We start from the raw sequence: 27,156 nt of genomic DNA on the forward strand, positions 1-27,156 counted from the left end.
AGTAGTCCATAATTCGTAAAGTCAGCCACCTACTGGCTGCTTTTTAAATAATTCTGGTTATTTTTATAAGTAATATAATGATGAACATCAAATTATATAAATCTCTGCCTACTTGTCCAATTATTTCCTTCAGATCAATGTCTAAAGGTGGAACTGCCTGAAGGTTAAAGGGTATATATTAATACAATAGTTACATGGTGGAAAGCAAAGTGCCAAAACACTGTAACAAAAAAAAGCTGATGATAAAAATCCAGACTGTATAAACACTACATTTCTGTAACCCAAGATAATACTTTATGACTTGTGATATTCTACAGTTCAGCAATGATTCTTGCGGCAGAAATAATAACATCTAACAACCCTGACCCTGACCATTTTGAAATTAAACATTACACTAACAGCATTCCTGTTACTCTGGATGTTCCCAAACCTTGGAAGTGGGTAATTTGATTACAGCAAGCTCCAGAAAGTGACTCATTTACTGTTCTAATAAACTCACTGAGTTTTCATGTCAAATGTCATTATTTCTAGGATTAACTACTATTTAGTTCATTTTTCAATCCACTTGTTATTGTCCTGAAAACCTTTTATAAATGGATATTGTTTCCTCACTTCAAAGTCTTTCAGATGGTTTCAATATTCCTAGTTCTCCGGTTATAAAGTCTATGTCGATCTATTGATCTACTGATTCTTTCCCTACTGTTGGTCTGTGTTCTTGTATGGCTTACAATGTTTTCCTATTAAGCCATCTGAGTTTAATGTTTTAGGTGTGAAGGAAAGACTTTTTATTCCAATTGTCAGTATTTAATATTTTACAACCTACAGACAGGCTTTTTCTGCATTTCTGTTTACATTTTATTACCTATTCTTTTGAATGTCTTGTCACATGATTTTACTGGTCATGTGTATTTCCGCAGCAGTGAAATTGCTGCTCAAGGTCTCAATTCATAATTATTTTTCCAAATCGTGAAGTGTATCATTTCTGATTTAGAAGAACCCTTAATATTTTAGGAATAATAGTTCTTTGTTTCTCTCATGTTGCACCTATTTCCCCTAATTTATCCGTTGTCTTTCCACTTCTAATTATTTTTCTTAAAAAGAAGTTAAAGTACGTTACGCATTCGAATACATATGAAAAACTGTACCAAGTACCTCACGTAATCTGCCACTTACTCCTTACAACAACCATATGATGCACTTACTATAATTATCCTCACTAAATAGCTTTTAAAACAGTTTAGATATTAGATTACCAGCCCGAGGTCACTTAACCAGTAAGAGACTGAGGTATGATTTAAACCTGGTCTGACTTCATAGCCAAAGCTCTTAAACACTGTATTATATAAAACAGTCTCTAGCTTTCTAGTTCTGTTTTCGTATCATCTTTGGAAAGACCACGTCCTCCCAAACATGACAACCTTCACATTTTCAATGGATGCTTTCACAGTTTCTTTTTTATTAAACTTTATCTATCTGTGTTGAGTTTTTAAAATATAATCTGTTGTGTAGGGAAGTAGCCTTTACCTCAAAAGATTTGTCCATTGTTCTAAGAGTTTTTCCATTACTCGTAACATAGCATGTTCACTGATTTCAAATACTTTCATCATGTATTCCTATTCCTATCTGGGTCTTTCTCTAAGCTCTCCATTTTGCTTCCTGCATATTTATGTTTATTCCTAAGTCACTAATACAATATATTAACTTTATATTTTTTAATACTTGAAAAAGACTAATGTTTTCCTTTTTGTATTCCTATAGAAATTCCTTATTTTATTAATAACATTATTGAGACACAATTCACATATCATAAAAGTCACCCTTTTAAAGCACAAGTTCAGTAATTTTCAGTATATTCACGGAGCTGTGCAACCATTACCAGTAATTTCAGAACATTTCACAAGGCTCTCTGGTAATCTCTGCATATGTATACTTCCAGGTGACCTTGAGATCCATTTGAAGGTTTAAAAACTCCAAATGGCTTTAACTTTGTGTATTAATGTAGAAAAAAGCTATCTCAACATTAATATTAGCTCCACAATAACAAAGTAAATTTATTTACTGAGTCAAGCCTTTTGGTGTTACTGGATGATTTTATTCATATAGATCCTAAACACTTGCTATCAAGTTTACTTCTAAATATTACATAAATACTGCTGTTACTTTTGTGAATAAATTCTTTTCTGTTATATTTCTAACTCTATAAATTGATGGTATTCAAGAACACTACTGATTTTATTTACTTTATAATCTAAAATTCTTGCTTCATCAGGAATTCATTTTTTCAGCAAATAGTTATTAAGTAACTACTATTTAAGGGCTAAGAATAACAGCAGTGAGGAAAAACATCCCGTTCACCATGTCGAGTTCATTCTAATACACGAGAGGGGTAGCGCCAATAAAAGTAAAACACTCAGTACATCAGATGGTGAAACGAACCATGCAGAAAATCAGAGCATAGGAGGAGAAAAGAAACAGACTAGGGTTGGAAGGGACCACCAGCATTAAAGCAGGCTGTCAAGAAAGTCTTGATTGAGATTACATTTCCGGAGAAACCCACAGGAGGTGAGGGAGGCACGCTTGTAGTTACCCAGGAGAAGAACGATACCGAAGAGGAAACAGCAAGAGCAAAGGCTCTGCGGCAGGAGCTGGTCTGGTGGATTCAAGGAATCCAGGTTTGCTGGAGTAATCAAGGGAAGAGCAGTCGGGCAGGGGTAAGGGGACAGACTCATTTCAGTCCAAGAGAGGGGGGAAGCCACTGGAAGGTTTTATGCAGAAAAGGTATGTGACCTAATTCTTCATTCAGTAAATATTGGGTGACTACTGATTGCGAGAGATACAGCAAAGACAACACAGACAAAAATGCCTGCTCTCACAAAGCACACATTTTAGTGGGAGAGAAAGACAAGAGAGAAAAACAGTACAATTTTAAAATATTATTTGTTAGACGGTGGTAACTGCTATGGGAAAAACAGAAAGCAACTGCGAGTTCTAGGAGCGTCTGTGAAATTGAGTTAGGGGACTGGGCCTCAGTGCCGCGGAAACATCGAGCAAAGGTGAAGCGAGAAGGTGAGCAGGCCCGCAGGAGACCACAGGCCTGGAGCAACCATGGAGAGGAACACGCATGTGACCAGCCGGCTCGCCCACGAAGGGCCTTCAGGCCAGTCCACAGGCCGGAGCTTTGCCTCTAAATGAAATGGGGAAGCACTAAAGGTTCTAAGCAGAAGCATGACATGATTTCACCTACGTCTTCGAGGCGTCCCTCCCTCTAGCTGCTCTCCTCATAAAGCTGTAGGGACTCAGGTTAAGAGCATGGACTCCTGGGGGCAGCTGCAGGCGTTATCTTGACAAGAGATGATAGTGGCTGGACGACGCACAACAGTGGGAGTGATGGGAAGATAAAGCCTGGTGGGAGGAGGCTTAAACATGACGATCAGGCGTTCAGTTCAGGACATGGTCAGACTGAAACGACTTCTAAACATCCGAACAGAGAAGTCTGAGCAGGAAGAGTCACATCTGGACGTCAACAGCACACAGGTATTAGAGCCTTGAGACTGGCTGGGACAACCAGGGGAGGGTGAGTAGAGATGAGTAGAGGACGGAAGACTGACTGAGGCACCGCAACATTCAAAGATCAGGGAGATGAAGACGGCCAGCAAAGACCGACGAGCCAGAAGGTAACAAGGGGGAAAAAAGACACAGAGTGAAAGCGCTGTGGTGCCTCGAAACTGAAGTGAAGAACGCTTCCAAGAGTGGCCACCGACAGATCAAAGAGAAACGAGAACACAGATTTGTCTGTTGGACTTAGCATTGGGGGAGGGGGCGATCACTGCCCCAGCAGTTTCTATAAAGTGCAAAAGCAAAAATCTGATTGGAATGGGTTTAAAAGAGAATGGGCACAGAGAAATCGGAAACCACGTACGAACAGTAGGAAAACAGAAATGGGGGTCAGAGCGAGGAGCTAAAGTGCAATCGAAGTAGTTTTAAAATGTGGAAAACAACGGCATCTTTTTATTCTCGAAGGAAACAGAGCAGTGAAAAGATAAAAAGCCACACACTCCTGAAGTTGAATACATGTGTGTATGCGTATGTCTAATATCGCCCAGACAGCGACCCAGTTTAGTGGAATTTACTGAATCATTTCATCAGTCGCCCTCTGATGGGAAATGCTACCCTTCTTGTGTACTAAATCCTCGTACAAACGTGGGTCTATTGCTACAGGCTCCATTCTGGGCCATTGATTTTCTGTCTATCCATGCACCGCCTTCACAGGTCTGAATGATTTTAACTTTGCTTTATTATCTAATAATAAGTCTGATTCCCGCGCTATTGTTCTTTGCAGAAATGTCTGGGCAACTTTTGCTTATTTTTCATTTAAACTTTACAAGCAACTTATCTAGTGCCAGCAAATGTTACTTTGATTGTTATATTTACAAACGTCCCAGACAAATGGGACTTGAAAGGATTTTGTACAATGATGTTCACAGCAGCATGATTCCCAACAGCCAAACGGTGGGAGCAACTCCATCGACAGATGAATGATAAACACACTGTGGTCCACACATGCGATGGAATATCACTCGGCCTTAAAAAGGAAGGACATTCTGACACGTTACAACATGGATGAACCTCAAGGACACTATGCGAAATGAAATAAGCCAGTCACAGAAAGGCAGATGCCACATGATTCCACTTATATGAGGTGCCTAGAGCAGACAAATTCACAGACAGAAAGCAGAATGGCGGTTGCCAGGGGTTGCAGGAAGGGGGTAACAGGGAGTCACCGGTTAAAAGCTCTGGAGATAAATGGGGACAATGGTTTCAAAACAACATGAATGTACTTAACGCCCATACAACTGGACATGTAAAAATGATTCAAAATATGTGATGTTATCTATATTTTACTCCAATAAAAAAACTTGCAAATAAGTTTTGAGAGAATTGACATTTACAATGAGGTTTTCTCATTCAAAAACATCTTAAGCTTTTCCATTTTTTCAAGACTCAGTAATGTTTGGAAAGCTGTCTTCATATAGATCTTAAACCTTGATAGTTTATTCCTAGATCTACATAAAGAAAGGAGGAGCACTTGTCTGGAGGACGAAAAAGTGAAGGTAAAATAAAAACTTTTCTCTTTCTTATTCTTAATGGATCTAACAATTTGTTTAAAATAATAATAGCAACAATGTGTTTGCTAATGTATGGCTTTATATTTATATATCCTTATATATGAGTTGAATGATGGCAATGATACAAGGGCCAAGGGAGGAAGGAATGTGAATTATTTTGTTATTATAAAGTACCCGTGAAGCAATACAGTGTTATCTGAAAGTGGACTTAATATTATTTGTAAATGTATATTGTAAACTCTAGGACAAACACTAAAAATGTAAAGAAAAAGGTTTATGGACAAAATTTTCCCAAATGAAATGTATGAAACATGTTACTCACAAAACTACATTAGAAATTAGAAATGTAAGTAAAGCAAGAACCTTAAGTTTGCGCCTCAAGATATTCAGAAAACATCTTCAAGGAAGGTACATAGTTTCAGTTGGTAGCATGTAATCAAAAGAGAACCAAAACATCTGAGGATGGGGAAGGGGGGGTCTCTAAACAAAAATATTAAAGAAAACTTAACATATAGATGATTAAGTTGAGCACTTTAATAAAGAAACCACCAATTCTTTTCTTTCCAAAGCAGACCTCCAAGGGCTTTTCTTCACTGACAAAGTCCGTGAGCACTGCACTTGAACTCTACACTCCAGATGAAAGCCCCAACTCCAGCTATGCTGGTTCACTTTATACTATGCTGCCCCATTATGATCAAGAGTCAACCAAAACCTATTACTACAGGAAGTTTAATTCCTTCAGAGAACATTATGGTAAAAGAATAGCAATAACAACATAGAAACTATTATGTGATACGAACTTCCACCAGCAAAGAGCTCGTCTTGCTGTTTAACAGAATTTAAGGAACAATCACACCATGCCAACCTGTCCCAGGCGTCAACGGGAGAGGAAAGAAGTCTTCAGGCGCTTCTTTATTACCTATTTTATTCCTGAATTGACAAACCACCACCATGCACATATCTAACTTAATCTATAATCTTTCTCTCAGGATTTTTCCCCCCAAATCCCTGTCTGACTAATTGGGAAAGAGGTACAATTTAGAACTATGTACCCTGTAATTCTGACTCACAAAGTGAGGTCAGACAGGAAACAACTTCTCTTTCAACAAGTTTTCAACCTTTTCTCCCTATTGATGAAGGCTCACAAAGGCTCTGGGCTTCGTTATCTCATCATCAAGGGCCTTTCATTCTGATATTCCCCCCAAAGTCTTCACTCACTCCCATGCAGCTGTGCCTCAGAATTAACTAGCAATGTGCACGTACGGAGCAGTCTGTATGAGATCGTCTCTGGAGTGATTTACAGTCTTTAAAACAAAAGATAGGAACAGACAACCATAAAAAGCTGCATGTGAATTAGCGAGTCAATGGGATAATATTTAGGCTTCACGTTCTGGGACTAAGGAAGCTATGCCTTCTCTCAATTTGGTTCAATAATGACTTTTTCCATTAGCAAGCCCCACTCACCATCCCTCATTACGTGCGCCATTAAAACAAACCACAGCACCCTGAAGCAGCTACCCCTAATACCCCACACTAAGAGAAAGTGAACTAACTGCTCAAGCAGCCAAACGCAGGGCTGATCAGAGAAGCTTCTACTGCAAAATGAAAGCAAGAATTGAGACGAAACTGACGATGGCAGTTTTAATCTTCCTGGTGTATTTATAGCAGATGCCGCACTAGCAGGGAGCTGCTTTCCCCTCCATGTATGGGAGCATCTGCCTCCCTAATGGGTGTGATTTGGGGAAAAGAGTGGCAGGGCACCTCGTTTTGTCTCCAAGGCTTAGGACAGATCATGGCTGCCCCCTTAGCTGTCTGTTTTGTGTACGTAAAGGGAGAAAAGCAGCCTTTACTGAAATGTGAAGGATTCCAGGAGAATTTGCATAATAGCTGCTGCCACAGAGAAGCTGGGCTCTGCGCCAGCTGTTCTCTTCTTCTCTGCTACAAAATAACTGGAGCTGAAGCAGCGTCCAGAGTAAACAAACAGTACATGAGGTAAGACAACAGAACCCATTTGAAGCAGGACCTGGGGACACCTAGTAACCACCATCAGATCTCCCTGCTTGAATGGCCTGTCAACAAAAGCGTGGGAGTGGAAAAGTGGCCGCGGGATAATGCGGGTGTGTACTCTGGACCTTGTCGTAAGTCGGTATAAAAAAGGCGACACTCATAGATGGCACTCAACCCTCAAGGTACAGGTAAGACGAGAAAACGTGACCATTTAGCGTCTCAAATTCTCTGGTTAGCGCTAAAGAGCCCGAACACACACACGTTCTCCAAAGGCACTGGTATAAACATAACGCTGATAGTAACAACGACAAAAGTTTCACTTGGGCTATAATACTGGTACCATTTGGTGGATGAGTCGTTAAGATGTGTAAATCTTTTCAAAAGGTGTTTGACATCTGAAAATGTTTTTTTAAACTAAGAACGTGTTAGGGTTAGGGCTGTTTTTAAATGGAGACACGATATACAACCTAGTTTACCGCCGTGCTGTGACAAAAAAGGTTCTGTGTGACCTATAGCATAAGATGAGGGTAGTCACCTAAGCTGTCCTTTAGCAGGAAATGCACGAAACTGCTCCAGGTGGTAGCATTACAAGCAGTAGTAACACTCACGTCTTAAAAGTAGCAAACTACAGACTGTTTTAAATTGACCTGAAAGTTTGAATATACACTTTTAGTAAAGGAGAGAAAACATATATGCAGCTCCATTATGCAAGTATATGCAAAAGCACCATTTAGGGCCAGGGAAACAAATCCTCTGATCCGTAACCTGTATTTTCAGGGTTGGTTTTGGTGGTGGTGGTGGATTCGTGTATGCGTAACCCACAGTCCGTAATCGCACTGGACTATTTTAAAGCATGTTCAGTGTTGACGAAATGCAAAAACTAGAAAGCTCATCCTGACACTCAAAGAGCATTCATTCACTAATAAAAGACAAATTAATTTCAGTGCGTGATATAGGTTACAAACAGAAAAACACGCAATGGAAGCACAAAAGTTAGCATAACGCTGCCTGGGAGGGTTCAGGCAACACGTCACAGAACCAAGCGATACGTGACCGGAGTCTTTCCACTCCCTCCTCCTCCTTCCTTTCTCTATCACATTCTGAAACTGTTTTCTTTTTGTTCAGGAACTTAATAACCTTAACTTTATTTTTCTAATTTTTCATTTTTATCTTAGATAATTTACTTCTTGAGGTTTAAACAGACAGAAGGAAAAAATGTCACCAGAGATGCTTAGGAGAATTTCCACTTCTTTGCTAATTCCTAATGGTCATAAATAACAAACAAATGGCTTAAAAAGAAAAGTTACCAAGCTCCCCTTGCCTCTGGTTTGTAATTTCCAGGATCTGCCTGATATTTCTTTAACAGTCTGTAGCCCCCACCCGTGCAGCCAAGGACTAGACAAGGAGCTACAGAATAATGACACTCAGTCATTTTGCCAACAACTGAAAAGGTGGGGTTCAGAAGTAGATTCCACCTTGTTTCACGGCTTTTACTGTGAAAGTTACTACTGCATCCCGCAATTGTTAGGTTCATCTTTCTGCTTTCCCATATATTCTCAGATGTTAGAATTCTATGTTAACCTGGCTAAAAATAGCTAAAATATTCTAGTGTCTGCATCTACCATCTGTGCATTTCTGTCAAAATGCTTGTGCACACCTCCTAAACTCTGACTTCCTAATATAGTAGCAGAACTTTATACTGCAAGCTTGTATACTTGACTTTGAGATGTTTTCCAAAAATGTAGGTAAAACAATAGATCACGACTTGGCTGTTAAAAAATAAAGAGTAGAAAAAGACCACATGTAATAGTTCAGAACCTATTTTGTTTAAAGAGTGAATTCTGGATACCATAATCATTTCACTTTAATCACACTTATCATTTCTAACACCTTTGTTGATATTATCTTCTTTTGTTAATCTGTTTTCTCTCAATTTAGAGAATAGATTTTGGAGAAACTGAAGCCTTAAGGACACCATGAATCCAGCTTTTAGAAAGACAAGGTTTCAAAGAAGCCAGAGTTAACATGCAAACTACCATCCCCTTCTCTGGTCGGTCTTGATCCAATTGCATGTACCTTTCTTAACACCTGCCATCAGGCACTTGTTGCTGCAAAGCGATACTCAGAACAAGAAGGCAACGGTTATGAAACATCCTGGATGACACCCTCCTATTTTTCCCCCTTTTAGTTAGGAGGGGAGAGGGGATATTAGACATACAGCAAAAGTTTCCTTTTCCTCTTGGAAGAGTATCCTTAATTCCTAGATTTCAAAGTAGTTGGTTTAAGAAAAATACACACACCGACAGATAATCTTTAAACAGACCAATGACACTCAAGGGTCATGCTGAGCTTTGCCACCTGTGCCCTGAACCCCCAATACACCTCACTTCCCTCCCCACTTTAACAGCTAAATCCTTGCAACTCATCCTTAAACCTGATCTCTAATGCCACCTGCTGTTGTAGTTGTGTCCTTGAGAAGCTCGACCCATCGGCCCCAATATTATTCCTACGTGACTTTTCACTCCTGCACGAAGACCATCAACAGATTTGTAAAATAAAATCCAGGCACTAATCCTTGGTGAGGCTTAACGATACAATCATAAACCACAGGGCTCCTACTGACTACAACTACAAAAAACACAACAACAAAAAAACCCCGAATTTCTCAACTAGAAAAACTTGACAAAAAAGCAATTTTAACTTCAGAATGTTTCCTCTAAGAGGAATACTAAGATAAAGTAGGACCACAAAACTTTAAAAACAAAGAAAAAATCCTAAGAAGAATGAGTATAGTCATGCAATTTTTATTTTTAAATTTTATATTAAATGCAACACTACGTGATTTAAAAATTAAAACAACCCATTTTGTAAGTCAGAGAAGAAACTTCAACCCAAGATCTGTTAAGAAGTAAACGCAGACAGAAAACGCAGCCGCGAAGGCTCCCTAAGTTTTCTGAGTGCAACACGTAAGTTGATTATGTAAGTGCCCTGCTTGTCCTCTGTCCTGTTTATCTTCTCAGGACTCAACTACACTAACGGATGGCAATTCTTGTTTCACAGCACAGCAGACAAGCCTCTGGGAGACATGCTAAGTATGCCTTTGCCCTTTATTTACTCTGCCCCCAAGCCCTTCTCTTTGTAGCAATTCTAACAAAGACGTCAACACCCAGGTTTAAACAAGGGCTCCTCGGGAAAGCCTCCCTTGCATATAACTCCTGCTCACCACTTTGTCCCAACCATTCTGTGAGTCCATAAACACTGTGTCCATTATGAAAGTTACATTACATCCTAATTACTTGTTTACTATACAGCATAGGCAGGCACATATTTTTTGGAGGAATAAATCAATCAAAGAAAACTGTGAGTTTTGACTAGAGATTATATTGAAAATTAAATAATACAAAACTTCATCTCCCTCAGTGAAAAGTACAAAGTAAAGTATCAGTTCTCTGATCAGTTATCTACAGTGTAATCGACACAATAAAAATACATATTTAGGGTAATGAAATTAGATAGCGCTGATGGTTGTAAAACTTTGCATGTAGCTAATAATATACTAGAAACCACTGAACAGTATACTTTAAAAGAACAAATTTTGTGGTAGGTGAATCATATCTCAATAAAAAATACATACATCTTATCTAAAACTGGGCAAATCCAACATAGGGCACAATTTAAAGGAAGGAATGTATGTAGAAAACCAAACATACTATTGCTATTTAGCAGAAATGCCAAGGGATGAAAAGCCCAAACCTATGTTTTCCCCAACATTTCATTTCAAAACAGTTGGGATTTGCATGCGGCAACTGAAAAATCGCGAGGCAAACGAGCTGAGCTCCGCGGACACTGAGGAAGAACTGCGACACTACTATTATCTGTGCGGTTTCTTACTAAAGAAACCACATTCATCAATCAGTTGTATAACTTAATAAAATCTCAAGCTCAACAGGCCTTAATTAGAAAACTCGGATTCATGTGGATTTTAATAACTCTCCATCAAAACAAAACAAAAAAAACACTGAAATTTAAAATTCCATCTCCACTGAAATGTTTCTTAAACAATACATTAAGTTGGCAGAGGAATTTCTTTTCTGAACAGAAAACTATCTTTTGGAGGAAAAATTATAATTAGGGCTGTAAATTTTGTTTCCAATTCATTGTGCATATGAAATCCACTCAACTAGGCTAAATAAACTATTCACTGACAAAGTGGTAGTCAACACAGTACCAAGCTTCCGTGCCATCTGACCTAACCTGTAATCAGTGTACTGGAGACCCAAAGCACCCCAAACCTTTCCTGCTCACACAAGTTTGTTTTTAATCCCCTGCTACTTCCTGTATCAGGTGATATTTTGGTTATTTTTCATTTGGGTATTTTTCATTTGTCACAAAAGCACTTTTTTTTCCCCTGGCTTAGTATCCTAAGTAAACTAAGATCACATATTACTAGCTATGTTTAACAATTCCAAACTGGGATTTTGTTTAAATGCCCGAAAGAAATGTACTATTGCCTCTTCTCCTTATAAGCTAATGTGTGATAAATTTAAGTAAATATTATGACTTCCATCTCTACTTTCACTTTCGAAAACACTGCTCCAGAAAAATGAATATACTGTTCTGACAACTTATGAAATGACACAGGTACTGCATGAATTTGCATGATACCCTGAATTTTACAGGAAATTAAAAAAAAATTTCTTTCCACAATAGAAAAACAAAAATGAGACAGGAAAATCTGCTGTAAAATTAATAATGAACATATTTCTTATAAAATAATCAGGTGTGATTTCCACTCTAGCCATATGGTAGGCTAAATACCGTGAAGATTCTTCTATTACAACAAAATAACTCAATACAGCACAAAATGTAATGTTTATTGGCCTGCTGACCTCACAGAAACTAAGAAAAATCTCCAAGGATACCAGAAGAAAAGGAAAAAGGAGGCTGCCGTAAGTAGGCACAGTCGTCCAGAGGGGAAATGCATCAAGCCACAGCCTAGAGGGAAAGTGGGGACCAGGAAAGGGGTTAGTAACACACCCTAATTCCTGACAAAGCAAATTCAGAGCTTCTCAATCATTCCCCAACTAGCTTCCAAGTTCAGCCACAGATAAAAATGCACAAAATATAAAGCATAATCAACTGGTCAAGTTCTAGAAAAAAATTCTGTTTTTACTGAAATCATATTAAGTTTATAAATTAATAAGCAAGAATGCAAAGAGCACTCTGAAATGAGTAATGCAAAAGGATTAGCCCTACCAGATATAAGACATAATTAAAACTATCATGCTCTCAAATAAATAGAGACACCAATGACATAAAATGAGAAATCAGACTAGACCCTAGTACATAGGGAAAGTCAGTGTACGGTAAAGGCGGTGTCTAAACTCCAAGGAGTAAAGAGGACTTACTAATAAAAGTCCTGGGACAACCTGTAGCCATTTGGAAAAAGATAAAGTTGGATTCACAACTCACATTACATATGATAAACTCAAAACGGATCAAAGATTTATATGCTAAAAATGAAACAAAAAAAATCCTACAAAAAAACATAAGATCTTTTATAAACTTAGAGTGAAGAAAGTCTTTATAATGATATGTCGAACTCTAGTAGCCATAAAAGAAAAGATTAATTGAATTAGGTAAAAAACTAAAGACTTCCGTGTGGCAAAATAAAATAAGCAAGATCTAAAGACAAATGACCAACCGGAAAAAAATACTTGTAACCTGTATTTTAAAGAGCTGAAGCCGTATCTCTCAGTCTGTGTATGGAGAAATCTCCAGAACACACTATTTAAGTAGACAAAAGCACGATGCAGGGCAGTGTGCATAGTGTGCTACTGTTTATTATTTTTAAATGGGGGGCATGCATTTGCTTGTATATATTTGTGGGAGATACAGACACTGATGTTGGAGTTCCTTTACTGGAAGTTTCTTTGCACCAATTTTGGTTCCAAGCAATTTGTTCTTAATGTGGCGTTATTTTCCGAGTAAATGTAAACCTGATGACATATTCATATACAGAATAGTTTTCTTCATTTTGGTTGAGTAATGGTTGTTCTGCTTAATTAATTATCATAAGTTAATAAGGGGTCCTCTGCTTAATGAATTATCGTAAATTAATAAGGGGTTCTCGCACAATTGCCTAAAAGGGAATTCCAAAATGGATTTACTCAGAGGGGGGAGAAAGGTGATGGCGGTAAAATGTTTCATTGTTTCCTTTTGTAGTTTTTAAATTCCCAATCATAGGAGGGTATTACCTAATCAAATATTTGCTGGTCCAATAACCACACTCTTATACATTAAATTTTTTTATACGTTTCCCATGCCCAAAGTATATCCCTTGCTATCTTAACCAGTTTCTGAATTCAGAGAGCAAGTTGAGGATGAGAGGGATACCTGAAAACCTAACCCTACACCCTAAACCCTAACCCTAACATTCATATGAACCTATCACATGCCAGATACTACACATAAATTTAATTATTTATATAACCATTTAAGATTGGGATTAAGTCCCATGTTATAAACGAGAAAAACATGGCCCAGAAAGATCAACCAAATTGCCTGTGCAGTTATTAAGCTAGCAATTGAATTTGGTTCTGCCTCCATAGGCCCTGCTCTTTACATTATGTTTGAACTAATTCAGAGGATGGTGATAACCAACAGCCTATGCTTAAAGTAACTGTTGGAAAAATAAAAAACCACCCATCACCAGCAGTTTTGTTAAGTATACAAATACTTTCCCTCAGAAACCACAGACTGGATTCCACTACAAACAAGATATGTGGGATATAAACAACTTATACATTGAGAGTAAGTACGCATTGTGGGTGAAACCTTTTCAGTACAAAACCTCATCCTCAGTACTGAATATTTTAAAAACACCATGGAAAGATTACTAAAGGCAATTATTCATCCTAGCTCCCTTTACAAGTTAGCTGTGCAAATAAACTGTAACGCTGTTTCAAATAAAAAGATCCAAATAAAAATCTTTTTCAACCTTATGACAATACTTGAGGTCAGCAGAAACAGGTAATGGCTTCATTTCAGAGGTCAGGAAAGTAAGGCTCAGGGTAGAGTAACCAATTTAGCTAAGAAGCATCCAGCTAATTTTTTCACAAATTCATTGGTACAGTACCCATTTTTCCCTGACTTATCATCCAACTCATTCACAGTTGATTTTATCAATAAAACTTCCCAAGCTACAATATGTCTTTTATCTTGTGCAGAACGGCAACTACTAAACATTTCTGGGTGCCATAGCAATTTGGAGAACAAAGAGCCTGCATCATTACAGTTTCTGGTATCATGCAGACAGCATACGAGTTTTATGTTAAGGAATTAACAGTAAAAATCAAGTTATTTCATAGTCAGGAATATTCCCAAATTCCAGCGAAAATGTTCCACCAAAACTTTCTGCCTAAACCATTGTTTTATTTATGTACACATACAATTTAAATCTGCTCAGCCTGAAACTAGGTATTGTATAGAGTGACTAAAACTTGTGATCAACATATAGTCCAAAACAAACTTAATATCTTATTAGACAGAGTAACGAGTTAAGAAAAATCAGTTATTATATTTGGATAGCTGGTGGGAAAGAGGGGACAATTTTTAATATGTTAACTTGCCTATGAGGAGCAACAGGAATTAATCCTTGCATGACAATTCATTTAACAAAAGCTTTCAACATGTGTTAGTGCACTGGATCTTGCCAACCATTCAAAAAGTAGGCGGCATTACAATCATTTCCCATCTCTGAGCCTCAGTTTCTTCTCTGTTCTTTTGTCTAGAGTCACACTAGTAAACAGGAAGGCAAGACTCAAGCCAGGCTTCCTAACTACCAATCCAGCCTTCTTTGCACTAAGCCATTAGGAGCAGGGATCTGAACACGCCCCCTTGGGAGTATGTGCGTCATTTTACAAACACAAATACATGTGGGTGACTAGCGCTCCCATCTCTGGAAAGCCTCGAAGCCCACAGCAGGCTTCGAAACAGACTATTGGGAAACAACACACAAGGATGCAAGTCCCACTTCCCGGAACAGGCGTGTAGGCTAGAGAAGAATTACTCGAGGAACCCAGACACTGCCCGCGACCACGCGCCGCGGGACGCCACCTACCCGCTTTGAAGGGCAGCGCTCACTCTTTTCTTCCGTCATCTTCCCACTTTTAAGTGCTCTCCTGGGGTGTTTGATAGTCGTTTTTATGGCAGGTCGACATACATAGTTCTCCAAGTTCTTGGGAGGCTTTTTAGTTCTCTTAGCCTGAAGGCCAATTTTCAACTTTAAGTTTCCCTCTGAAAAGTTCGTTTCTTTCACTGAAAACTGCTGCTGTGCATCAGCCAGCCCGTCACCTTTGCCTGCCTCGCTGCTCCGGTCCCGGCTCCACTTGCGAGGGCCCTCGTCCTCCTTCGTGCTGCTCTCGAGCTCCACTTCTCTCTTGCTGACCAGTATGCCAGTACCGATGGCAGAGGGACTCTTTCTTGAAAATCCTTCGGAATCAGAGCCCAATCCTAACATAGCAGTATTTCTAGGGTCCATCACAAGTGTGTGTTATTGCCAAGGAATCCTAGGAGTATTTTACAGAACTGTGTTCCACAAAAAACAGGGATCTCCACAATGTGCAACCAGCATCTCTTTCTCTGCAGGATAGACCACAACAAACATGTATCAGAATAGAGGCAACAACTGGTTACAAGAGCAACGGGGGTGGGGGAGGGGGGAAAGGAAGTCAGGAAGAACCTCAAATCAGTTAAATCAAAATGTAGTTCAAAATGAATTCAAATTCATTTAGTTATAATTACATTTAAATTTTCAGAATAAGTTTATTATTCTACAGCTATCATAAACAAGCGGCAGTGGTATGGTACAAATCAATGATTAAGAACCACTGTTAGAACTCAACCAAAAAGCTTTTGCAAACACAAGCCTAAGATAAAAATAATTTTATATTCATATATTTTAGCATTCCTCGGTTTTAAAGGAATGTATTTTTTACATTTTCAGTTGAATAAAATCAGTTTCACTGAGGGTAAAGAATCATGTTTTTCAAATATATGGAGATGGAAGAACTGACTCTGGGTGGTGAACACACAATGGGATTATAGATGATTAATACAGAATTGTACACCTGAAATCTATGCAATTTTACTAACAATTGTCACCCCAATAAATTAAAAAAAAAAAAGAAGAATCATGTTTTGGGCTGGTTTCACTGCTCCAGACTTTTTTTATAAGAGGTTGTCAGGGGTTTTTTTTTTTTTTTACATTAGGGCTCTTAGGCTGGAATTATTTCTGTTGTACAATTCAACTCTGAATTCAAAAATATTTCTGAGCACCTATCATGTGCTAGGCATTCGGCTGGAAACACAGCACTCAACCAAACAGATCCAGTTTCCAACCTTACAAGTCTTATACACTAGTGAGAAAGACAAATGGTAAACAACTAATTGCACAAATGATTTATAACAATTGTTATAAAAACTTCGAAAACCAGAAATTTATTCTTACAAGTTTTCCTAACAGCAGTAGTCAGCTGGCACGCTTCAATTGCCCAAATCCATAAAATACTTCTAAACCTGCACAGTAATGTAGTATTTTACAGCAGGTGGTACCCCTTACTTGAGAAACTGAATAATCTCTACACAAGGCAACCCCCTTCTGATGAATAAAGATCCTCAGGAAACCAGATCACTATATAATCAGAAGGCTGACTAATAAATGTAAAACCAAAAGAAAACAACTCACTATTCTTGAGGATGACAGTCTTTATTTCAAGCCTGTATCTAGAACAAGAGCCAGGACTAGTATCTGGAAAACGAACATCCTAACCCTTAGAAAGTTCCGTTTATGAAGTAGAATATTTTATAGTTTAAATTATAAGCCTTAAGACTTTTCTTTCCAACAAGATTATAAGATTCTCAAGGACAAAGACCACGTGCTATAGTGTTTGGTAACTCTCACGAGGAATGTAAGTAAAATGCATAGCCCAAGGGCTAGCACATAGCAAGCTCAATAAAAGGTACCAACAATTCAGTGTTGGTATTATCACCAGTGGTAGCAGCAGCTTTCTAAGCAGTTTCTCAGTAAGTACTGGCCAGCCCCCTCCACCTCTGAGTTTGTTCCCCTCTATTCACTCACACAGCTGAGAGAGGCTCTCCCAGTCAGTTCACTCGGACAATTCTCGCTCTCACCTCACACAGCAACGCTCCACCATGGCAGTCAGGCTTCTCCTGATCCGGCTCTGACTATCCAGACTGGTCTCACCCTTACGTCCTAACGCACATCCCCTGGGATTTAGTCAAGTCTTTTCTTGACTGTCCCTAACAAATGGCGTTCATTTCTGCTTCTGTGCCACGTGCTTGCTTCCCCTCTAAGAGTACAAAGTTCCATCTTCTCCGTGATGGGTTCACAATCCTGAAATCCAAAGTCTGAAAACCAAAAGCCTTTTCATCACTCATTAGTGACAAAACCTGACCTGGATCCATTTTTGTCTTAATTGCCACAATATCTGTGGATAGTTGTGTATTTCAATGCTGAAACATTACCGTGTTTGATTGAGGAGTGGTACTCTACACACTGCAGTGAAAGGAACCCATTCTGCATCCTGTTATCTTTCTAAAAGCAACAAACTTTGGGACGATGAATTGTGGACCTCTGTTCTCAGACCTGCCTTCAAGCTCGCACTGACCTGACCCTCCCCTAAATACCTACTATCCATAGAGGGTCACGATTCGGGTCATTTGTATTCCTGCTCCCCATTTGTCAGCTACACCCCAGGCAGACTGTAATTAAAATGTACGCTCCATGCGGGTCGGGACCTCTCCTGGCGTGTTCACCACTACATCCCAGCCCCCGGAACAATGACCATCACATAGTTTATTAATAGTACCCAATAAATATTTGAATGAATGAGTGAATTTTAAGGCCTCTGTAGCTTCAAACATAATGTTTGGCACGTAGAAAATGTTCCTTTTCTTTTTTTACATGCCTTCATCTTGTGTTATAAATTTGAAACCTATACACAAGCTTTTCCTTATTGTATGCTGACTGTAACTCCCACAGGGGTTTTCTGTAAAATCCCCAAACTATCTTAACTGCACTAGTAAGAGCTTCCAAATCATACTGATGACCCTTCTATCCCTGTACCATCAAAGTTGGGGGAAGAGAAACTGTTATGCTCACTGATGTCCCTTTCTGCTCCTGACCACTGACCTCCGGTGGCCCTCAGTGCTGTCACATGTCCGTCCCTCAACCACACCGCTGGACACCTATCCCACAGCATCGCCCTCTCGCTGACGTGGCGTCCAATCTGATGACGGCAGCAGAACGCTCAGAAGGAAACTGCCAGCTCCCAGCCGCGTCTCCCCACTCGCCCGTCCTGCTCCCACCGCTCCTGCCCTCCTTTCTGTCAGAACGTATCACCTGTCTCTAGCACCACGCCCTGCACTGGAGGCTGCATCCTGTGCCTGCCGGCTTCTCAGGGGCATTGCTCAGGGAACCGCGTGTCCTTTCTCCCTCACACCCCCACTTCTCCCCTTTCCTCCACACAATGCAATGAGCTCCCAACTCCTCTTGACCCCGCACCCCCACCAGGCATCCACTTCTTCAACAAAACTCCTCGAAAGGGTTGTCTGTACTCCCCGTCTCCAATGCCGCGTCTTTTCTTTTCCTCTTGAACACGTCACTTACACTTTCACCACCACCTCTGCACAGAAACTGCTGGCCAGGGTTACAATGTCCCCTCCACCGCCAGGTACCACGGCCACGGCTCCTGACCTGTCACCAGTACCTGACCAGCTGAACGGCCGCTCCCTCCTTCACTTGACTTCCAGGACCCTTCTCGGGATTCTTCACCCACTAGTGAGCCAACCTCTGCCAGTTCTTTCCCTCCCCGCGCTCCACACCCGGGCGTGCCCCAGGGCATCTCTTCTTCCCTGTTCTATCGACACTTACTTCCTAAAGGACCAGATTTAAGCTTCTGGATTTAAATGCCATCCAACACGATGATTAACAAATTTCTCTCTCCAGACAGCGCAGCTGAGACCTCTTCCCGGAACTCCAGACTCACATCTAAATGCCTACTCGACACTGACTGGATGTGTAGTAATTAGGTACTTTCAAGCCTAATGTGCCTAAAATCATTTCATCTTCGCCCCCACCATCTGTTCTTCCCACAGGCTTCCTCATCTCAATAAATGCAACTTCAACCAGAAATACTTAGGCCCAACATTTCTAATCACCCTTGGTTCCTTTCTATTTCTAATCCCCCCGTACCCGTACGGTCAGCAAAGTGTTCTTTACCTTTGAAATATATACAGAATGTAGTAATGTAATTATAGTGTCACATAATCAGTGAGAGCCTATTTCTCACTAATTTTCTTAAACTTTTCCCTTCCCACTAATTTGACAGCTACCCATCAGATCCACGCGATAACGTATCTGGGCTTGACCACTGGACTAGCCTAACCTTCCTTGCTTCTCCGGCCCTGGGGCTCTTTGGTCTTCTGAGCTCAGCAGCGGGATAATCCTCGTAAAGCCTGTGTCAGATCACGTCACTCCTCTACTCCGTATCTGTCCAATGGCTTCCTGCTTCACCCCAAGTAGAAGCCCAGGTCCTTCCAATGGTCTGAAGACCCTATTTCATCTGCCCTACAATCCCCTCTATCTCTCTTCCATCTCCTACCAGTCTCGCCTCTTAGTTCCCAAAAGAGGGGGATGCAGGCCTCCTCCTTCTGTTTCTCAAATAGAACAAAAACACTCCTACCTCACGGCCTGCAGTGATTATTCCGTCTGCCTAGAACAAACACCCTTTCCCCAGATACTTGCATGGTTTGTTCTTTTACTTCCTTCATGTCTTTGCCCAAACGTAGCCTACAGAAGAGGCGCTCCCTGACAACCCTTTACAGACTAGAACAGCCAGCCCACCACCCTCTTCTCACACTGTATTCTTTCATTTTTCTCCATTGCTCTTCTCATTACATGGTGTGCAACCTATTTATTTACTGCCTACATCTTTCCACTGGAGTGTGAAGTCCACCAGGAAATGGACTTTTGGCAGCTTAGCTGAACGGAGAAGCCCAGCACCTGGACAGGACCCGGCACTGCTCAATAAATACCTGAAGTAACTTCACGCCTTACGTGGATTTCACCTCATTGGCTTTAATTTGTTCCTTTTCTGATTTTTTTTCCTCTCTCTTCTTCCTTCTTTCTTAATTTCTAATGCCCATCCTGTTACTAATGGTGAACTGATGGACCGGCCATATATTTTTTGGATGAGTTATTAAAACAAATCCTTTCTGGAATAAAAATAAATAATAATGTATACAAAACAATTGCTTTTATATCCACTATGTGCAAGTATACAATTTTAAAATTTACTGCGACTTGTGCTTTTCATAATGAAAGAATTTCAGAAGTCTTAATATATATTTATAAATGTAAAGTCGAATTTCACTACTGCTTCCAAAGAACTCAAAGCATTTTTTAACAGTACTTACTTTCAAAATATTCCATAAAAGTGTTTGGGAAAGCGTGATTCTCTTTATTTTAAAAAAGGAAAAAACTGAACTCAAGCGACACGCAGTATTATAAAATAGCAGAATATCACTAAGCTGCAAAGGAATTCATTTGAAAACACTGACCACCACCCTAAAAATGTCTATACAAATAGAAAGAGATTGTTCCCCTAACTTGATCAAGGAGGAAAAAGAACAGTACGCTTAAGGGCATATTTTGTGAATCCATTTAGGCAGCGGGGGCTGGAAAATCATGATTGGCAAACCCCACATACCAAATTTAAGTGTTTCTAGTAAAGATAAATCCAAATTCTGAAGATACTTCACAACAAAGAATGCTTTTTATCTGCTAAATGTAAACTGTTTGAAAAGCAGTCCCTACAGCAGCTGCCAGAAAGCTGTTCTGAACTTTCAAAGCATGTTCTTTGTGAATGATATTCTTTCAGCTTTTGGAAAGATATCTACACAAATCTAGGTTTTCCATCCTGGGGCAAGGATTCCATGTTGTTACACAACTTACTATGCTTCCTACCACGACACATTCAATTTAAAACACAGCTCCAAGGAGACACACAGAACAAAGACTGCAAAAGTCTCTTCACTCAAAGAGGTAAGTTCAACATTCATTTCACAACTTTGGGATTTATAGAGTGTTTTCAAATCACTAAAACAATCTGGAACAGTCTGGTCCAAATTCCAGGGAAACTACCACTAAACCTACAGCATGAAGCCCTTGTGCCTAGATCACGTTAGCTGTGAACAAACTTTTTAGAATAGAATATACACATTATATCAACACAAATACAAGAACATGTGAGAGCCTATGTATACATTTACAAAATAAATCACCATTCACAGTGATTTACGAATGCCACTCTGTAGGTTCTGCAACGGCACCTGAACATTTGGCGAGCAATACAGATACGGACTTGAAACAGGAGCTGCTCCGACCCGTTTCACCTCCAAGCCCTATTTCCTCTAGAGAGTGAAGACCCCTGCCCACCCAACCTCTCCTACGCATCTCACATCCAGTGGATCTGGCTGAAATGAACACGTTCGCTGCTAATACAGAGCCCTGGTTCGGGACACACCAAACCACTGGAAAACAACTCAACTGTGCTTGGAGACCATTTTGTGTAGATACCCGATCGCAGGGGTGGGACGGGGACAGACACACTTTGACAGAACCCTCTTTAGCAAGGCGACATACAATCAACTTCATATTCTTTACGTGCGACAATGAATCCTCAGTGGGCCCAGCATTAATAAGTTAAAAGTAATAAAAAATACCTAAAATGTACTGAGCTCTGGATATGTGCAACGGTCTATGCTAAATGCTTATATAGATTTACCTCATTTAAGCCTCACAACCACCACGAGGCAGTTACTATTATTATTCCCTTTTTAGAAATGGAAAAACAGGCTAACAGCCAATAAAAGGTAGAGCCCATGTCTGTCTGGCTCCTCTTAAATTCTATGTTATGCTGCCTCCCAAAGGTCAGTTCTATCCTGATCTTGTTACTCCCTCCTGCTACACTTGGCATACTTGCTCTCTGGAACGCTCACTTGGCTGCTATGATATATTCCGCTGGCTCTCCAACTAGCTCTCTAACCATGCCATCATTTCCTTTACGAATTTATCATTCTTAATCCATCCCTTCATTCATTCAATAAATATTTGAAGAGCCGCAAAACACATTTTTGAAAACTGGGACAACACATTGTAGATAGTTGTAAGTGATATAAATATGGTCCTGGGTCTCATGAACTTTTTTAGAGAGATAGGCAGACAAATGACTAATCACATAAATATGTAATTATAACATAATCAATGTGAAGGTACTACGATATAAAGTATATAAAGGGAACTTGGAGGGACAGGGGACACATCTTAGAAGAATATTTAACTTTAATAAGCAAGACCCAGACTGAGTAGGAAATAGCTAGGCAAAACGTGGAGGTAAAAATGATCTGAAAATAGCGAGCAGTATGTGTAAACAGTCCCGCAGATTGTCAAGATTAACGGTAGATAATCCAAAGGGGGAACAGCACAAAATGAAAATGGAAAGATAAATGAAAATAGCTTGCCAAGGGCCTTATTGGGCTATATTATTAAAGATCTGGAATCCAAAACGCAGCTTTGAGTAGGGGAGTAACAAGACACAATTTACATTTTAAGAAAACTTGTTTGCTGTGGAAGAATACTTAGAAAGACAGCAAACATTAATTCTGGAATACCAGTCATAAGATTGACAGATTAAGGTGGCAGCACTGGAAATAAAGAAAATGGCTTGATTGAGAGGTATTTTAGAGGTGTGACTGACATAATTTGTCAATAAGAAGTAAAAAGGGAGGTAAAGAAACTCAAGACGTGAGCAACGCGTGAGCTGTACCACTGAGACCCTTTCTGTAACGGGAGCCAGGGATACAGCTGTGCAAAAAAATCACAAAAACCCTGCCTTCATGTGGTTGACATTCTAGAACTTGTCTGCCAGGATGAGACTGAAAGGGAGATGAAGAAAGAGTACATTACATTAAGAGTACAATACATTACATTATAGACGCCTGTCACACATTTACGTGGGAAGACCAAGCAGACAGCTGGAAATATGAACATGATACATACAAAGGGAGGCAGCAAGACAACATATAAATACAAAGTAAATTTTATAAGGTTTTTAAAAAACTAGGTAAGAAAGGTAATTATCTTATTAACTTTCTTTAATATATAAAAATAACTTTCTTTTTGAGTAAGTATACTTATCTAAAACGATCGTTGTGGACAGAACAATGTTGGCAGATTTTTTAGCTTAAAACAAGTAAAATCAGCTTGTCTCATCTGTGATAATTTTTTGCTTTTCTTTGTGGTCTTTAAAACATAGAGACTGAAATCATTGTTCTATTTTCCAACATTGAAAAACAGATATAACTGTGTAAGATTTAAAAATTTACAGCACGATATGCATTTTAATTTGTCCTAGCTTTAATGCTCTTTAAAATCCTCGCAGATGATCATATTTCTTAGAATATATCGTATTAGCTAAGTAATCACAGTACCACCAGTGGCTCAAGTCAAACTCTGGCCTCATCCTTGGCTCCTCTCACTCCTCCACTCCCAATCTTCGATCTAACATCCAAACTTGTGAAGACCACATAAGTAATTTTCAATTACATTCAGTTCTCTTTAATTCCACTGCCACTGACTTGTCAAAACACCATCGCTGCCCAGAATACAGCAGGCGCGTCCTAACGTCTCTGTACACCCCCTGCTCTCCTCTAGTCCCTGCTCCAAGATGCAGCCAGAAATGATTTAACAATCTATGTCATTTCCCTGCTTCAAACCTTGGAATTCTTTCGTGCTGGCTTTCCGACATGGAGGTTCCTGGTCCTAATCGTAACTCACAGCTCAGATGGGCACTGCAGTGTGGTACAGTGGTTAGGGACACAAACGCGGGACCCAGAACGCACAGCTCAGATCCCAGTGCTGCTGTGCTCATTTTGTTTTGGGCAAGGCTCTCTGTGCCTCAGTTCTCTCGTCTGTAAATAGAAACTGTTGTTAGGGTTCAATGAACTAACATCTGAAAGCACTTAGAACAGTACTTCACACACATACCAGTGTTGGTGGTTGTTGTCTGCCCCTACCTACTACCTCTAGCCTCACCATTCAGAGGCAGGGGCAAATTACAACCAAAAAACAGCAAAAGCTGAGGTATGTGTGACACACGTGTTCCAAGGACTTGTCAGGTCATCAAATGCCTGTCTGCCCTCTTCTAGAAGAACTTATACGTTACTTCTCTCTTCCACCCCCTTCCCGGATGACTTCTACTCATCTTTTCTACCTCAGCTTAAAGGTCACTTCATCAGGCGGACAGTTCCCAAGCCCCCAGACCAGAGACCTCCTGCCAAGCGCTCACGCATTATACTGTCTCTTAACACTTACAGTACTAGTAAGTTATAGCCTTATTTTCCACTAGACCACTTGCTCCATGAGAATAAGAATCTTGTCTGCCTAATTTTATTCACGGCCACATCCTTAGCAAACTACCTGAAAAGTAAAAGATACTCAATACTTAATGACTAAATAAACAATATACACATTACTATATTTTTAATCATGAATATAAGACAAAGACTAAAAGACATCAGACAAATAAATAAAGAATTGCTATTTTTCTTTAGATATTATATAATCGCATACTGTTTTCACAACTTAAAAAATAAGTGCTATGTGTATAACCATGTAATCTGTTCTCAAAAGTAAAAAGGTAAGCAGTCCGAACAGATTTAAGAGGTTTTACATGAAACCCCTGAATCACTGCCATTACCTAAGTACTGAAATCACAAAATGCTAACTACCTCCATGATGACACCAATAAAATTTGAACTATAATCCTAAATAATTTATACAACATAACTGATACAATATATAAACTACACTTACAAAGTAGGACAAACTAAACTTTTTCACTCCACTAAAGAGAGACCTTTCATTTAAAAGACAGTGACAATCACCAATAATTCCTAACTTCCAAAGTACTAATCACCAATAAATTATTTGTTTTCATATTGATATATTGTATATATTTTTTAAATTCCATGATGCCACCGATTTTAAGAGGCTTTATGAATGAATGCCCACATTTTCAGGAAAAAAATTTTTAAAAACCTCTATCATATTAACTATCATATTAAATGTAATTATCAATTATTATTTCCTAATTTCAGAAATATTAAACTGGGAGGAAAAAATATGTCTCAGGAGCAAAGAAAAACTACGATACGAACAAACTACTTCTAGAAACTTAGAATATGAAAGTGAAAGAGCAGACACAAATTACAACCAGTAAGCCACAAGAGGAAGATACACACAGAAAGCATTCCCAAAATTAAATCCTGAGTAAAAAATTATACCCATAGACCGTCAGGTGGTAATTTAATCAAACCTTATACTCAGCTCTTCCCAAGAAGCCAAATTAACATGGATTAAATATATAATTTTAATTTTTTTTTTTAAAGGTGGGGTGGGACTGTGGTTGCAAGGAATATATAGGGACATTTATCTTTGTCCCTAGGGAATCCTACAATGGCAACAAGACGGAAACCGAGGTCAACTTTCCCATTAATGAATGATTACGTTGTGACAAGGGTGGGGGCTGTCAACTCAGGGCCAGTGCACCCGGTTGTACACTAAACAAAAGAGCCATTTCCAGGAGGGCAGCATTTACATTGTAAATATCTTACATTTGTTTTTTATAAAAACTTTCTGTGCGGAAGTTGGAGTAGAAATGTAAAATGGTGCAGCTGCTTTGGAAAACAGTCTGGCAGGTCCTCCCAAGGTTGCACAGCAATTCCACTCCTAGGGAGCTACCCAGGAGAAATGAAAAGTTGTGTCCACACAAACGCAACACTGTCCGTACAATGGAGTGCTACTCACCAATGAAAGGAATGAAGTGCTGACACGCCACAACACAGAGGACCCTTGAAAACGTTATGCTAATGAAAGAAGCAAGTTCCAAAAGACAACACATTATATGATTCCATTTATATGCAATGTTCAAAAAAAGCCAATCTATAGAGAAAGCAAGGAGATAGTGGTTACTTCCCTAGGGCTAGGGGAGAGGAGGAACGCCTGGGAAGGAGAGTGACTGCTAATGGATACAAGTTGAAATGCTCTGGAATTAGTGGTGATGGTTCCATGACTACGTGAATATACTAAAAACTACTGAACTATGCATTTTAAATTAGTGAATTGTATAGTACATGAATTATATCTCAATAAACCCATTTAAAAATTATCTGGCATATCAAAATAAAGCATGTTGTGGAAGGGATTCCTTTCCTACTTTGCATAAAAACAAAATATAGGCTAATGGTAGTCCTGTGAAAACTTTTTCCAATTACTAGATTTCAATATGGCAAGAAGCTGATTTATTTGACATATGTTGCTGCATGACCTAACTGGCAATCCATTTGGAGAAAGTCAGACCCATTCTTCACGTTCCATATAGAAATAATTTCCTCATAGGTTTCAGAGCTACATGCAAAAATAAAAGCACTTGAAGAATATTTGTGAATATTTCTATAGCCTCTAGTGGAGAAACCCTCAATCAAATCACGAAAGTAGAAGACATAAAAGAAATACTCACAAATTTATCTAAAAGCATAATACATCTGTATGGTAAGACATCGTAAACAATAAAAAGACAAACAATAGATTGGGAGAAAATATAACAAACATGAAAAAGGGTTAATATCTCTAATATATAAAGTTACTCTATGAACTAGTAAATAAGAAAGACACACAAGATATGCAAAGGCAATTATAAAAGAGATAGAAATAATCAATTAGAAAAATAAAAAGATTTATAGATGATGTAATACAGAATTGTACACCTGAAATCTATGTAATTTTACTAACAATTGTCACCCCAATAAATTTAAAAAATAAATTAAAAAAATAAAATAAAAATAAAAAGATGTACCACCTCCCTAATAGTCAGGGAGG

The 27,156-nt window shown here is 39.2% G+C and overlaps 1 protein-coding gene across 4 annotated transcripts in view; it reads right to left on the reverse strand.

Annotated features, from left to right (window-relative positions):
* The window catches only part of ASH1L (ASH1 like histone lysine methyltransferase), a 142,512-nt gene that overhangs the window by 75,307 nt on the left and 40,049 nt on the right, over positions 1-27,156 (reverse strand). For all 4 annotated transcript variants that reach the window (XM_074318857.2, XM_074318858.2, XM_074318859.2 and 1 more), the window contains one exon: positions 15,256-15,776. In XM_074318857.2, the coding sequence (XP_074174958.2) occupies positions 15,256-15,675 (420 nt within the window). In that variant the 5' untranslated portion in view covers positions 15,676-15,776. The remainder of the gene's footprint in view (positions 1-15,255; positions 15,777-27,156) is intronic.

Source organism: Rhinolophus sinicus, chromosome 7 (assembly GCF_057876585.1).
Source record: "Rhinolophus sinicus isolate RSI-liver-muscle chromosome 7, RSI-T2T, whole genome shotgun sequence".
In the NCBI taxonomy this organism is placed as follows: domain Eukaryota; kingdom Metazoa; phylum Chordata; class Mammalia; order Chiroptera; family Rhinolophidae; genus Rhinolophus; species Rhinolophus sinicus.